The 15,691-nt window shown below is 35.6% G+C and overlaps 2 protein-coding genes and 2 long non-coding RNA genes across 7 annotated transcripts; 2 read left to right on the top strand and 2 right to left on the bottom strand.

The window, feature by feature from the left end:
• Window positions 1–6,421: 6,421 nt before the first annotated feature.
• LOC148172806 (uncharacterized) lies at window positions 6,422–7,457 on the top strand. Its single transcript, XR_015770245.1, has 3 exons — window positions 6,422–6,645; window positions 6,699–6,766; window positions 6,927–7,457. It is a non-coding gene; the product is annotated as an uncharacterized LOC148172806 (long non-coding RNA).
• A 688-nt stretch (window positions 7,458–8,145) lies between these two features.
• Window positions 8,146–9,173, bottom strand: LOC148172805 (uncharacterized). 2 transcript variants are annotated; one of them, XR_015770244.1, is made up of 4 exons: window positions 8,801–9,172; window positions 8,435–8,747; window positions 8,308–8,376; window positions 8,147–8,254 (listed from the first exon to the last, which is right to left on the bottom strand). It is a non-coding gene; the product is annotated as an uncharacterized LOC148172805 (long non-coding RNA). The 2 variants fall into 2 exon arrangements; XR_015770243.1 differs by having other exon boundaries at window positions 8,146–8,254; window positions 8,308–8,747; window positions 8,801–9,173.
• A 238-nt stretch (window positions 9,174–9,411) lies between these two features.
• Window positions 9,412–11,048, top strand: Ppox (protoporphyrinogen oxidase). Its single transcript, XM_088039421.1, has one exon. The coding sequence runs from the start codon at window positions 9,636–9,638 to the stop codon at window positions 11,034–11,036; it is 1,401 nt and encodes a 466-aa protein (XP_087895547.1). The 5' UTR covers window positions 9,412–9,635; the 3' UTR covers window positions 11,037–11,048.
• Taf13 (TATA-box binding protein associated factor 13) lies at window positions 11,024–11,977 on the bottom strand. Of its 3 annotated transcripts, none has more exons than XM_088039422.1 (4): window positions 11,811–11,977; window positions 11,578–11,759; window positions 11,373–11,530; window positions 11,024–11,130 (listed from the first exon to the last, which is right to left on the bottom strand). In XM_088039422.1, the coding sequence occupies exons 1-4, from the start codon at window positions 11,841–11,843 to the stop codon at window positions 11,108–11,110; spliced, it is 396 nt and encodes a 131-aa protein (XP_087895548.1). In that variant the 5' UTR covers window positions 11,844–11,977; the 3' UTR covers window positions 11,024–11,107. The 3 variants fall into 3 exon arrangements, with proteins under 3 accessions (XP_087895548.1, XP_087895549.1, XP_087895550.1); XM_088039423.1 differs by having other exon boundaries at window positions 11,814–11,977; XM_088039424.1 differs by having other exon boundaries at window positions 11,024–11,530; window positions 11,811–11,975.
• Between the last annotated feature and the right edge of the window lie 3,714 nt (window positions 11,978–15,691).

The following is a 15,691-nucleotide window of genomic DNA, read 5'->3' as shown; positions in this document are numbered from 1 at the left end:
CAAATTCTGCGAAGGTATTTTACAAAAATTTTAGATCATAAAAAATTAACCATTCTTACTTAAAACTTTTCCAAAATATTTAAAATAAGACAGATTTTTTAAAATTTTTTATATATCTCAAAAAAAAACTTTTCAATTCAAATTTAAAAAAAATCAATGAACCAAAAAATGAAAATTAAAAAAAAATAGAAACTACCTAAAAGCTGAAGAAGATAAAATGGTTCCAATCGCCCCCTAAAAATTCAAAATCTTACAATTAGAATGAATATTTATATAGTTTTGAAACCTCCAATGACAAATATTATTTTTCTCAACCCTTGAAGTTTCTACAGTCCTCGATTTATATTTCAAGATTAGTTATACCACAAGGGTCGGGTCGTAGTTTATTTTATTTGAACCCGACCCTGTGAATAGATAAAAAGAATTGATTGTCAGTATATAAACACGGACATTGAGCGCGTGACACCCAAGCGATTGTTGACACGGGGCCGCCGGAGTGGGCACAGGGCGTTGTTGTCCTGTGTAATCCCATGAACGTGTCTTCCGAGCTGACCCACGGACTGCTACATGTCAACACCTCACACCATCGCCACCATGTCACAATTCATGTTACGTTTCTAATCCCACTGTAATGGATAACATGCCCAACTAGTAGATAATCTGATAAATTAACTAATTTTCAATGTATGCATTATATTATTACAAAATGCAATCAATGCAAATATTGGGAAAGATAGTGCATATTTGAACTATTGAAAAATGTCATGCGTTGATTTTATTGTGCTCGCAATCCCGTTTCAGCTCAACTGGAATCTTTAATAAGAAAATTACCGTTCCCTTATTGTTATTAATTTATCAAAAACATATTTTTTGATTCTAAACAGTGTGTGGTCTAGAGAGAGCACGGGAATAATTTTATTAAAAATCTGCATATAAAATTTAAATATTTCTGGTTTGTAATGCCCGGCTAATAAAGCCTGGAGCCTCCGACCATGTTTTCAATTAGACGACAAATCCAGTGCTGATGTTTTATCTATCCACATAAAATTTTCGAACAAAACTACACATATGCTAGATTTGGATTTAACGAACGTAATTTGGTTTAGATTTCCACATTGATTTGTAAAAACCTTGGAGGTATAAAAAGTGGTGCAACCGAATCGTAGCAGGAAAGCTTGTCTACTACACCTTATGAAAACACGAGGGCGCCCTAGGCACGAAAAACCGCCGCAGTAATTGAGTTTGCTAAAAATCACAAAAATCTCAGTTATATCCGCAGGTACCTCAGTTCTCGCTTACCTGCTGACGTTTTCGAAAGATTCGATACTGAAAAAGTAAGATAACAACTGTTCTGACAAATTAAACACAAACTTTGTGTTTTTTCGGTTGTGTAGGAAAATTGCGCTCAAAGGACGGCTTTGCTTTGTCTGGCAAAAAAACGTTTGCAACGTTAGAAATAATAATAATAATAATAACATTTAGATTGAAGACGACTAGGTTTCCAGAAAAAAATATTTTCAGGAGAAATAAAACACTTTTAATTCAAAGTAAAGCACCAAATGAGAGCGGTTAAAAGTTGTTCGAAATTTTATTGTAAAAATTTGGCTAAAAGCCATTTTTACAAATAACGATACATAATAATTTTCCGCGCATTCTTCTTCTAATTCTATGTAATTTACTCATCTAGCTAACAAACTCGTAACGTCATAATAACAAATATTCCAAGCATGTGCAAAAAATTATCAATTGTTTTTTAATCGAATTTATTGATAAATGGGCTTTTGTTAGTTGGATGAAAAAAATAAATTTCCGATTTCTATTTTTGGATGCCATCTAAATTTAATGTTATAATAAAAGCTTTAATAACCTGCGTAATTGTAATATAATAATGATTAGTAATGATACCAATAAAATTTGGAAAGATCTCTATTTTATTGCTTCATTGCTGAACTGTACCAAAATATAAATTAAAGAGCAGAAAGTTTTCATTTAAAAAACTACCCTAATATATATGTAGATACATATCATAAAAATGTTCTTTGGTTATGTCAGTATAAAATCTTTGATATTGTGGGAAAGAAGTTTGCAAAACCAGATAAAGTAGAATTCTGCAACTCTCCGCATTTTCGTCTAGATTCTAGACCAAGAAATTACTTATGTTTAAATTCATGTTTATAATGCATTTGTTTTCGTTCTTTTAGTAGATATTAGAAACTATTCTTCGATGTTCCACATTATTGATTAATTTTTCATTATGTTACAAAGTACACAAATTAACAAATTTTGGACAAAATAGAGTAGAGCAATGGAAAATCATTTCTGAAGAGGAATTGCGTCTTGATTCTAAATTTCGCAGAGATCTTATCCTTTATGATGTCGTTTTACAATAAAAAATTGAAATACATACCAATTAGGAGTTCTATGCAAAAATGTTTCAAAAAGTTTTTAAGATGCGTCCGTTTTTCGAAATTTTTGTCCGTTTGTTTGTCTCAAAAAATAACTCTCCCAGCGACATGTATAATTCGTTGAAAAACTTATATAATTGTCTTTTCAATGATGTATTATGTATAATTAAAAATTACTCGTAAAGGATCCTTGTTTTGTGAGTTGTTCAGCAAAACTCAAAAAATGCAAATGTACTTCTTAAAAAAAATATTTTACAAATATCCTCTGAGCTAATGGAACAAAACGAACTGCAGAATCGAAATCAGGAGGCCATTTCGCTTTAGAAATGATTTTCCACTTTCCAAAATTTGTGAACGAGTATTATTTTCCACGTATTCTTCTTCTAACTTGTTCGAATATCTGACTGACTTATAATAAAAAATTTCTTGTGAAAAAAATTAACAATTCGTTGTATTTTAACTGAGTTTATTCATAACAAAAATTGCATAAAACCAACCAATTCTGACTATTGCTATTGCTCGTTAAATATAAGAAAAGCCAATTTGCCATTTATATTTGTTACTAAAAAATCTCGTAATTGTACTTAATGTAAGAGATATTTATAACAATGAATTTTGGAAATTTTAGAATTGCTTCATTGCTAAACTGAACAACTTATAGGAGCAAAAAATACCCTAAAATATATAGGTATATTACAAAAATTTTCATTGTTACTATGTAGTACTTGATTTTTAATTTTGTGAGAAAGAAGTTTGCAAAACAAGGTAAAGAAGAGTTTTTAAGCCCTATCGGCAACTCCTATTCATCTAGAGCAAGAAATTACTTATGTTTAACTTTATGGTAGTAAATTTATCCATTTTTTTCGTTTTCTCGATGGATATTTGAAACTTTCCCTTGGTGTCCTACATAATTGATTTATTTTTATTATTTTGGAAATTATTTGCGGTACTATTTTATGCAGATATTTAATATTTCTACAACTGCGTATAAATATTATGTATCTCTTTCAACTTACAGGGTAGCTCGTTTTCCATTTATGACACAGAATATATTTTACTGACAACGCGTTTAACGATTATGCTCACAGTTTTATGATTTCAACTGCTGCGTTTCCATTTTCACTTGAAGAATTTATTTGGCTGAAAATCCACCTTAACTACTTATAGGACCTCGATCTTCCTATTTACATTTTTCCTGTATTTCTCATTTATAGCTTTGACCAAGTTAGTCTAGACACTGTAAAAATTCTTGTAGAAAATCTAGAGCCAGGAATTGGAAATAAACTTGTATTGTAGCTACAGCATTGTGCAATCGATTGATATTCTTTCAATTAATTCTCGTCGTGTTAAAATCATAGAAAAAAGTAAACATTGAAAGCCACCCTTGTAAGAATAAGAGCACGTTCCATTTCCACACAACCCAACCTAACAATAACTTGCAAAAATGGCAATCTTAAAACTGATCCATCTAAAGCCAGCGACTAACACTATTTAATAAATCCCAAATCTCCTCTCGAGAGGTCGCGTGTTCTTTAACGCTTCGCGTGTTGTCGGGTTAAGCCTCCTTCCTTTTGTGTTGCTACTGTGATTTCATTTCAAGTGTGAGGCTCTCGAACTGCTCTTTTAAATGAGCAACAATAGCACTAACTTTCAAGTGGAGTTTGTGTTTTTACTGGGTCAAATATTATTTTCTGCAAGCAAGAATTTTATTTCGTTGGCGTAAAATATGATTGAAGGTGGCGGAGCATAAAGCCATCTTATGTGAATGATCTCCATCACACTAATCCGGAACAAACGTAGGTGACTCAATGGGAACAAGCAGATGCCTGGCTACAGCAAAGCGACCGGGGGCGCAGCTCTCATATATAACTTCCTGATCACTGCCTGTAATGACGTAATTTGTAATAGATTAATACTTGGTCGGATGCTGTTGTGCACCTATACACGTCAGTGTGCTGAAAGCACGCTATTTGGGTACAGCTGGAAGTTCACATGATCTCAACATGACAAGAAGGGAAGGTGAGATAAATATGAAACATCCTCCTGAATTCCAAACGAGAAAAGAAAATCTCAACATCAAAATACAATAATACATTTTTTTATCAGAACGCACTACTTCAATTAAGAGTTCCAATTGAAAAAAAAACCTTTCCTTGTTTTTGATCTTTATAATTTTAATATTGTTTTAAACAAAGAATTTTGTTTTTCCATTAATTAAGAAGCTTGAAGGGAACTATCCCAAAAGGTTTATTACTACCTGGATTAACAGGCTTTTCCTGGAACAATTTTCAGAACATTACAAATGTTTAGCGAAGCGAACAAGATTCCCATTTTAGCTTTAGACATTAATTTAGCAAAATGCCACCCCAATTTGTCCTCTTTGACAAAATTTATGAATTTATTTTCTTAGAATTAGAGTAAAAAATCTTTATAACATAACATTTATGAATTGTTTTTTGGTTGCTTTTAAATTAGTTTTTTATCCTGGCTTTCACCCACATCTTTAACCTTATTATTCACCGGAGCAGACATACAAATACATTGTCGGCTTAGGTCGTTAAGTTGCTAAATTTATTCTGAATTTTTTCAACCGAAGGTGGGAAATCTTAATTTTTTACATATTTGTCGTCAAATCTGGAATTTGAAAATTTGGAGAATGAAAATAGTATGTTTCTTAAAACGCAGTTTGTTCAAAAATGAACTTACCTAACAGCTAACGACATAAGTACTTATTCTCTTTTTTGTCTTCTTCTGCCGCTTCGTCTACATACTTTTTCCTATAAAATTTAGACAGACCTCTAGTACAGAGAAAAAATCCCACTATCACACAATGATGACATGTTTTGAACATTACATTACTATTAATAATTATAACCAAAATCTGTTTGATTTTATTTATTATTGAAATTTCTTCAAAATTTCCTTAATAAAAACAAAATTAATACATAAAATAAGTAATAATATAAATGAGATATATAATTATAATAATTATACAATTTTAAATGTATAATAATAAAACTATTCTTTTAAATATTATTGCGACATCTATGACCGCATAGCTGTTTTACTTTTCTTTTTGGTTCATATCTAGGAGGCCGTGGACACAGTCGATACTTTTTTGCGTAATGTCAACAGAGAACGCCACATAAGTTTTGTTTTACTGTTTTGCTATAAGCCCATTTTTAACCATTGCAATACAATAGACGCCAAAGATTAATAAATTATTAATTACTATTATTCATATAATTAAATAAAAAAAAATACAATGTTGAAGAACAAAAGATAAAAAATATCCCGGCGCATTCACCATTTTTCAAAAAAACATCTTGAACAAGACTACGCCTTTTCAAATTAATTTTTCAGCAGATGCGAATACAATGAGTTGTCTATTTCGTGTTTTGAGACAAATTTCTAGTTAAAATTTATTTATTTTTTTTCAAAAAAAGCGATAATTTTTGTTTTTTGTTTCGAGGTTCAACGTAGTTTCAACGTGAGGGAAATCAAACAAAACCCAATAAAGTTTGTACAAATTTTATTAACTTAGACACAATATATTCATAATATTATAATTCAAACATAACTTAAGTAAATATTAATAAATTTTAACAATCTTTAGCTTTAAATGTTAAACCCTCGTCGTTTTCAACCCATGAAAGCAACAAATGCACCATCGTATCGTATCTAGACAAGTCCTGAAAGGGAAATTAGTAATAAAATGGGACTGTCTTCGACGAGAGTCACTGCACAACTGCCCTCCCTCCCGACTAATTATATAACTGGGTTTACGTAATTCGTAATTCGGTTTACGTATTGTTGTTACTATTTTGACGCAAAAATTCAAACATACAAGTGCGAAACGATATTCCAACGTGTAAAACGACCAATGTGAGACGACGAATCGAATTTCGACTGTAACTTAGGCAACTGTAACAGCAATTTCAGGCAACCAACATTGCATCGTAAATAGTTCAATATTTGCGCCACTAGATGCCCCTAGTTTACGCAAATTTGTAAGGTCACTAGATCAAAGTGTCTGTTTTATAAGGTACCGCTGTTAGTGACAAAATGAAAGACAACGATATCTTCTGTCTATCTCTACATGCGCACTAAATTTTGTGTTGTTTGTGTGGACACATTGCTTTATGAACTGTCAATTCTTGTCAAATATCGTTTGTAATAAAATGGTTTGAATGTGCGATTTCTCAACACGAATCGTTATGGTGTATTCGTTTCCTCCGCCGTAAGTAAATACTATTTGACGTTTTATGTACGACGACCTTCCACTAATTTCAGAAAACTCCAAATAGAAGGTAGATGGAAGCCCTATCGAAGCCGACTATCATTGTGACATTGGTTAAGCAGTACGTATTGGGGGAATACTAAAGTTAGTTTTTGTATATGAACCCTTGAGTACTTCTTATAAGGTTATGGAATTTTGTACCTGTTAGTTTACGAATTCCGTGAACTAAATTTAAATAATGTTCCCCCAATTTGTCTTCAATCGCTTTTGTGTTTCAATAGCCCCAATACCAACATGAACTTCTTGCATTCAGGCGAATAACTCGTTCATCTTATTGTTAATATGAGTTGAAAATCAAATCTATGGGCAAGAAAATGGAAGAAGGAAGACCACTCACATGTGGTACATCACAAAACCTGCGTTATGGACAGAAATATTATTTCAAATGCCTAAAACACAAGCAATGATATTGTAAAGTGTAAGTATATCGGCCTCAACGGTAAACGTTCTCAAAATGTGTTGTAGGACCAACTGACTGCTATCCTTAATGTAACAGCGGGGCCTCATAAACTAGCAAGTGGACAAGACACAGTCATTGCACTCATCACTTGAACAGTGCAGATACACAGTCTCATGAGGAAGACACACCATCGCTTTCAACATCAGCGACAGAAGAAGGTTTGTTTGAAGCCGCTGCTACTTCCTCATAATGAATGTGAAAACTGAAAATGCAATGGGACATGAAATATACATAAGATATGCAAAACTGGTTCTATAGTTTAATGTGGCGTACGAAGGTCCTTAAACGCATGGGGGCTAACTCACAGCTATACATTCATAGAGAAAATGTAGAATAAAAGATTGATTAAAATTAATGTATTTAAGTTATATGCTGCACTATTTCTTTCGTTTTTGGATACATCGTTGAATCTTCATTTTACCTGAAATGTCTTGATCCCATTTCTAACATTCCATCAATTAATTTACTTTTAATAAAAGGTTTATTATCGGGCATTTTCAGTGCTCATTGGATTTATTAGTTCTTTTGTCTTCACTACAAAATATTTCATGTTCCCAAGTTAATACATTTATAATCGTGTTTTATTCATTTAATCAAGAACGGTAAACGTAGAATTAATATCCCACTTTATATCGATACAATCAAAAAAAGTGTTGGAATAAATAAACACCCAAAATTAACCAATTAAACTTTGATGTCTCTTAACTACTGCTACCCCAGTTCTTAGTGAATACATATATTTCTCACCTACTGAGCAGTTCCTCTACACCATCTTATTGTTTTACTCACAATTATGACTAATATCAGTCTCATTATTCATTTATAAACTTGCACTTGGTTCTTGTTACTTTATATAAAAATTTCAAGGTTTCATTGCAACAATCTGCATACAGTGTTGTTCATCCTTAAGTTCTTGAATTTCTTTCCACATTCTTTACTTCTTGATTGCATTTGTAGTTGTTGTTTCAGAATTCTTCTTTTGACTATTTCATATACTGCTCATTTATTTCCTCACTATGTGTGCCCCTCCTATTTTCCATGTTCCATTGCTCTCAGTTTTTCTTTAGATATGATAATTCTACATTCTCGCTAAAGTACACAATATATAAAGTATTTATAACAAATTACATTTATGCTCTTACTGTATACACGTCGAATCGTTGAAACACTGCCAAATACAACGCTGGAGGCTCAAGAACTCGAACAAAGCACTAAAATACATTATTCGCACTTCAATGGAATTGATCGAAATGTTAGTTTACTCCTTACGTATTCAAATGGTCTCCTGTAGTGTTAAAAATAGATGTAATTTTGTATTTCAGGGTGATTTAAGTAAATAATTTTAACATAACCTTAATATTTGTTCTTGATATTCATTTTGTTGCAGTTGTTTTGCATAAACTCATTCAAGATCTTAAACATGTCTACTTCTTCAAACTTGTAAATTCTTTCTTCTTAATAGCCCCTTTAAAATATCTCATGTACTTCATTTTCTGCTCATGTATTTGCTTCTTCCATTTGTGCAATGCTTTCTCTCAGTTACTTCAACATCTCATCATTGTTACTACATCGTCGGGAGAAGCTACAATATAATAAGTGCTAATAGCATATTCTAATTAGGGCGTTACTGCATACAAGTCGAATCGTTGGAGATTAGAAAAGACAGTGCTTGAAGTCCGAGACCGTTTCTGAGTGTTGCACCTCCTTAACGTGCTAAAATGGAATCGGTTCTAATGTCGGTTCGCTCACCTCTTACGTATTCACATAGTCTGTTATAATGTTGGAACCTATTTTCTTTTTGTACCCACGGTTTATTTAAGTGTATTTTAAACAAATAAATTTAAAATAACCTTAAATTTTGTCAATGACAAATTTTACGTCAACAATTTTATGACAATTCCCTAGAATCTTGCGTCTCGTTCTAACCCATTGATTTATGGACTATGTCTGTCTCTCTTGAATTGCGCACTGAAAACTAACAGCAGTACCTTATAAAACAGACACTTTGATCTAGTGACCTTACAAATTTGCTTATACGGATAGAGTCGGTCTTGCAAATTTGCTTGAATTAAGGGGGCACATACCCATCTGGATACATGATGAATTCCTAGATACCCATTATTTTCAATTAAATTTATGAGTTTAGTATTAAAAAATCCTTTCATTATTTTCATATATTATTGTTAGTAAAGACGTGCCATGAGTTCACAGCCAATTCTTGTCATGTTTTTTTCACCCACCTAAATCTTAATTATTACTAAAATCTTAAATAAAGGCACAAATAAGCTCATTCAAAGTATCATTTTTTACTAATAAAGCACAAATAACTAATCTAGAAACTGAGCTCATTTTTCATGTTGAGATAACCTAACTTTTATCTAATTATCAAAAGATTACATACATATTTCTAACGTTTTCAATATCATGCTGACTGTGCGTTAGTTTGCAAAATTGATATTTTTTTTACAAAATGAGTACAGTTATTTTGGGGGGCGGTTTAGGCGGTTTATCCGCAGCTTATTACCTCCTAAAGAGAAACCCCAAACAAACAATCACCTTAATTGAATCATCATCGCGAACTGGAGGCTGGATCAAATCATTTTTGCAAGAAGATGGTACAATCTTCGAACAAGGCCCTCGGACGATTCGACCAAGAGGAAATCCTGGCCAAAACACTCTACAACTTGTGGAAGAGCTCAATTTAAGTGATCAAATAGTTCCTATAGTTTCTACCGATCCTGCTGCTAGAAATCGTATGATTTATGCAAATGGATCTTTGCACATGTTACCATCATCTCCGCTTGCTATGTTTAAGAAGCAACAGCCGTTTTCTAAGCCCTTGGTAATGCTTTTACTAAATGATCTGAAAGCGAAGAGAAAAGAAGTGCGTGATGAACCAATCTATGACTTTATAGAAAGAAGATTTGGTGGAGAAGTAGCGGAGTATCTTATAAGTCCAATGATTTGTGGAATATGTGCTGGGAACGCTCGTGAGATTAGTGTAAAATTTTTATTGAAAGAGTTGTTTCGCTATGAACAAGAGTATGGAAGTATATTAATGGGGGCCGTAAGAAATTTCTCGTTAAACACTAGTAATAAGGAGTTGGGTGCTTTAGCTTCAAGAGCAAGAAGGGAAAAGTGGAGCATTTACTCCTTTCTCAAAGGATGCGAAACTTTGCCGTTAGCTCTAAAAAAGAGCATCGAGAACCGTGTAAACATAAAATTGAACACCACTTGCAGTTCTATATCATGTGGGAATAACAATCAAGTGACGTTGCAGTTAATTGATGGACCAATTTCAGCAGACCATTTAATAAGTGCAGTACCTGCAAACACTTTGGGTTATTTACTGCAACATCAACACCCAGAATTGGCCACAAATTTAAAAAATCTAACAAAAAATGTATCAGTAGCTGTTGTGAATCTGCAGTTTGAAACCAACTTTATTAAAAAAGCAGGTTTTGGGTTATTGGTAGCCCCCAAAGAAAAACGACCAATTTTGGGAGTCATTTACGACAGCTGTTGTTTCCCAAAACAGAATTCCGGTACTGTACTAACAGTGATGATGGGTGGCCACTGGTTCCAGCAGCACTTTGGAGAAAATCCCAGTGAAAAGACTTTGTTGGATATTGCAGTGGACCAAGTCAATGAAATATTGCAGATTAAAGAAAGTCCTTGTAGCTACAAAGTTAACATTTTACACCAGTGCCTACCTCAATACATAGTGGGACACAATGACAGGCTCAGTTTGGTCAACTCCTTCATAAGGAAAGAAAAACTACCAATTTCTCTGTGTGGAGCTTCTTATTATGGTGTAGGCATCAATGATGTAATATTATCAGCAAAACATGCTGTAAATGAATTGAAATAACTTTATTTTTGTTTCTTAGTACATAAGTTTATAAAAATGTGTTCTTAAATAGAGATGATTCATAAATGAACTCAGTTAATAAGAGCGTCTTTCCCTGAAAGTGAACAAATATGTAAGTTTCTTGCAATACTTGACAATGAAGCATGCAAAAATAACTCTAAAAACCTAAGTTTACAAACAAAAAATCCAACTATTAGGGGTTGCCTTCAAAAAACTTCAACTTCAAAAACAAATCCATCACTATTAAAGATAACAAAAAGATCACCTGCTAAACATAAGATACAAACTAAATGCACAAAAACACATGCACTAGTTTAAAATGCTACTTGATATTACCTGCAAACTTAATTTCGTCAAAAGCTTTACGCGCGCGTTTCAGTTCTTCATTCATAGTTAACAAGTCCTTAACACGCGCGTATTTACGTGGATCTTTACGAACTAAGAAAACTATGTCTTCTACTTGTACTCTACCGGTTCTGCCAATTTCCATACACCTGGAAACAAAAGTTGTGGATTTCAGAGGGTAATGATCAAACCTTACTTGTGGGTCATTTCTGTAATGAATTCAATCACCATGTCCTCAATTATATCAACACTTTCAGTGTAAGGATTTTGGTCATCACCAAAGCCATACATCATACATCGAAGTTCTTTACTGAAGAGTCGCTTCCGTCCCGCACTGCACAAAGCCAGGGTGGTATCAGCCCCCTCATCTTCTTCAAACTACAAGGAAGGATTTGTTTATGACATGAAAGAATAGTTTGAATACCGAACCACCTGCTCGAAGGTCTCGTCAGCTGCAGCCATTATAAATCGAGTGAAAGAATCAAGAAATTACTAAAATTTGGGTTTGTTGACGTTTGGGTCTACAATTTTTGAGGTTAAAAGTGTTTGACAGGTTGACAAGTACAAATTAATGTTTGATGTAGGCAACCAATCGAGCATATGTGTCTTGTGGGTGGTCGGATAGATAATAAAAAATTTACGTAATTTAATTATAATTTTTTTATTTAAGATTTTACCATCTGTAACAGATATAATTTTGGCGTTATGTCTTCGTTTGGTTTTGCCGCGTTATGTAATTGACGTGAATTCGTATTATGCAGGTGATTACGCTATGCCTTTTCCTGTAGCCGCTAAATGTCATTGTTTGCATAAAGTCTTTCCTAATGGAACCAATTCAAAAATAATTTTCGCTAAAGACCCAAAGCCGAAACCAGTACAAAAACAGCTAGAGCCAACTCAAAGAATTCCGGAGTCAACACAAGAGCAGCCGGAGTCAACACAAGAGCAGCAGAGTGTTAGAAACCGTACTTTCCGATATAGAAGGCAGATTGGCCGATAATCCATGGTTGGTTCGAGTCCTACAAATGGAAATTTAAATGTCCTGATTGATTGTGATAGAAACCACAATATATAAAACTTTACATTTATTTAGAACACGTTTGTCACTTACTAGAAATAGTGGGCGAAATAAGGGTTCGTTCCAATAGTCCATATTATAACAAATTAGAAACATTACATGATGTTAAACATTGATTGACGTCTCATGCTCCTACGTTTTCAGAAAAAAAAATGTTTCATAGCCTACGCTCAAATTACTTTAGGGACCTACGCTACTGATGTGACCTGAACAGGCTTGGTTGAAAACGAACCATTTATAGAACACACATGGACAACTGAAAACGCACCACCAGATATAACGGAAAAAATTTGCTCTGCTCCCGACAAGAACGTTAAATTTAGAGTTTTGTTGAGCAATTGTAACGAATTAGTAACTACCTATATTCTTAAATCAGACTTTAAGGGTTTGTGATAAATATAAAATGCATATGTTGAACAAGACTTTTTATGTTCTTGTTACTGATATGGTTATGTATTTTCAAATATCTTTGTAAAAAAATAAAGACATTTATTATACATATAAAATATTAAACTCCTTCTGTCGGAAAATACGGTATACCTACATTTACTAACTTTTATGTCTCTTCTGTTATTCCAGTCTTCAGTTTACACTTAATGGTTCCATTCGTCATATTGCTCATCGGCATTGTTTTCGGTACAGATATTTTTAGGTTTATCTTTTTTTGACTATCTATTTTGATAAATTCCAAGAATATTAATAAAGTGTACAAGCAGCTTTCACTTTTTATATTATAGATGGTTGCTACAGCAGTATTATACTTTGACATTTGATCAGAATGCATTCGCGTACATTGGATTTAATTTTAATAGTATTGGCATCATTTTTTGTGATAGCAGATATAATTTTGGCGTTATGTCTCCGTTTAATTTTACCGCCTTATGTAATTGACGTAAATTCTTATTATCCCGGTAATTACGCATTTCCTTTTCCTGTGGCAGCTGCTAAATGTCATTGTCTATATGAAGTCTTTCCTAATGGAACCAATTCAGACATAATCTTTGCTAAATACCCAAAGCCAAAATTAATACAAGAACAGCCGGAACCAACTCAAAGAATTCCGAAGTCAACACAAACACAGCTAGAGTCAACACAAAAGCACCCAAAGTCGACTCAAAAGCAGCCAAAGTCGACGGAAAAGCATTCGAAGTCGACACAAAAGCAGCCAGAGTCGACTCAAAAACAGCCGGAATCTACACAAAAGCAGCCGGAGTCGACACAAAAGCAGCCAGAATTGACACAAAAGCAGCCGGAGTCGACCCAACAGCAGCCGGAGACGACACAAAAGCAGCCGGAATCGACACAAAAGCAGCCAGCATCGACACTAAAGCAGCCGGAGTCGACCCAACACCAGCCGGAAGCGACACAAAAGCAACCGGAATTGACACAAAAACAGCCGGAGGCGACACAAAAGCTGCCGGAGTCAACACAAAAGCAGTCAGAATTGACAAAAAAGCAGTCGGAGTCGACCCAAATGCAGCCAGAGTGGACACAAAAGCAACCGGAGTCAACACAAAAGCAGCCAGAAACGACCGTAGAGTCGACCCAAATGCAGCCAGAATCGACACAAAAGCAGCCGGAGTCGACTCAAAAGCAGCCCGAGTCGACAAAAAAGCAGCCGGAGTCGACGGTAGAGTCGACCCAAATGCAGCCAGAATCGACACAAAAGCAGCCGGAGACGACACAAAAGCAACCGGAATTGACACAAAAACAGCCGGAGGCGACACAAAAGCTGCCGGAGTCAACACAAAAGCAGTCAGAATTGACAAAAAAGCAGTCGGAGTCGACCCAAATGCAGCCAGAGTGGACACAAAAGCAACCGGAGTCAACACAAAAGCAGCCAGAAACGACCGTAGAGTCGACCCAAATGCAGCCAGAATCGACACAAAAGCAGCCGGAGTCGACTCAAAAGCAGCCCGAGTCGACAAAAAAGCAGCCGGAGTCGACGGTAGAGTCGACCCAAATGCAGCCAGAATCGACACAAAAGCAGCCGGAGACGACACAAAAGCAACCGGAATTGACACAAAAACAGCCGGAGGCGACACAAAAGCTGCCGGAGTCAACACAAAAGCAGTCAGAATTGACAAAAAAGCAGTCGGAGTCGACCCAAATGCAGCCAGAGTGGACACAAAAGCAACCGGAGTCAACACAAAAGCAGCCAGAATTGACAAAAAAGCAGTCGGAGTCGACCCAAAAGCAGCCGGAGTCGACTGTAGAGTCGACCCAAATGCAGCCAGAATCGACAGAAAAGCAGCCGGAAACTACCCAAAAGCAGCCAAAGACGACCCAAAAGCAGCCGGAGTCAACACAAAAGCAGCCAGAAACGACCGTAGAGTCGACCCAAATGCAGCCAGAATCGACACAAAAGCAGCCGGAGTCGACTCAAAAGCAGCCCGAGTCGACAAAAAAGCAGCCGGAGTCGACGGTAGAGTCGACCCAAATGCAGCCAGAATCGACACAAAAGCAGCCGGAGACGACACAAAAGCAACCGGAATTGACACAAAAACAGCCGGAGGCGACACAAAAGCAGCCGGAGTCAACACAAAAGCAGTCAGAATTGACAAAAAAGCAGTCGGAGTCGACCCAAATGCAGCCAGAGTGGACACAAAAGCAACCGGAGTCAACACAAAAGCAGCCAGAATTGACAAAAAAGCAGTCGGAGTCGACCCAAAAGCAGCCGGAGTCGACTGTAGAGTCGACCCAAATGCAGCCAGAATCGACAGAAAAGCAGCCGGAAACTACCCAAAAGCAGCCAAAGACGACCCAAAAGCAGCCGGAGTCAACACAAAAGCAGCCAGAAACGACCGTAGAGTCGACCCAAATGCAGCCAGAATCGACACAAAAGCAGCCGGAGTCGACAGCAAAGCAGCTGAAGTCGACCCTAAAGTCTACCCAAATGCAGCCAGAATCGACCCAAAAGCGGCTGGAGTCGACCCAAGAACAGCTGAAGACGACCCTAAAGCAGCCGAAGACGACCCAAAAGCAGCCGGAGTCGACACAAAAGCAGCCGGAGTCGACCATAGAGTCGACCGTAGAGTCGACCCAAATGCAGTCGGAATCGACACAAAAGCAGCCAGAGTCAGAGACCGTACCTTCCGACATAGAAGACAAATTAGTCCGTGTTCCATGGTTGGTATCTGTACATGCATTCGAGTCATCCAGATGGGTCTTTAAATGTCCTGGTATGATTGTAGATCAAAGTGCACTTGTGGCAGGTATGTCTTGTTCCTAC

Source organism: Gnatocerus cornutus, chromosome 6 (genome assembly GCF_029298725.1).
Source record: "Gnatocerus cornutus isolate USDA-ARS CGAHR chromosome 6, icGnaCorn1.1, whole genome shotgun sequence".
NCBI classification, from domain to species: domain Eukaryota; kingdom Metazoa; phylum Arthropoda; class Insecta; order Coleoptera; family Tenebrionidae; genus Gnatocerus; species Gnatocerus cornutus.
This window is presented reverse-complemented; position numbering and strand designations above follow the sequence as displayed.

What these genes read in the sequence shown, in the direction of transcription:
- Ppox (XM_088039421.1), top strand. Translation starts at nt 9,636, where the DNA reads ATGAGTACAGTTATTTTGGGGGGCGGTTTAGGCGGTTTATCCGCAGCT.
- Taf13 (XM_088039422.1), bottom strand. Translation starts at nt 11,843, where the DNA reads ATGGCTGCAGCTGACGAGACCTTCGAGCAGGTG. An exon ending in ACGAGACCTTCGAGCAGGTG is followed by an intron (nt 11,760 to 11,810) that starts GTTCGGTATTCA and finishes CCTTCCTTGTAG; the next exon opens with TTTGAAGAAGATGAGGGGGC. An exon ending in ATTACAGAAATGACCCACAA is followed by an intron (nt 11,531 to 11,577) that starts GTAAGGTTTGAT and finishes TTTTGTTTCCAG; the next exon opens with GTGTATGGAAATTGGCAGAA.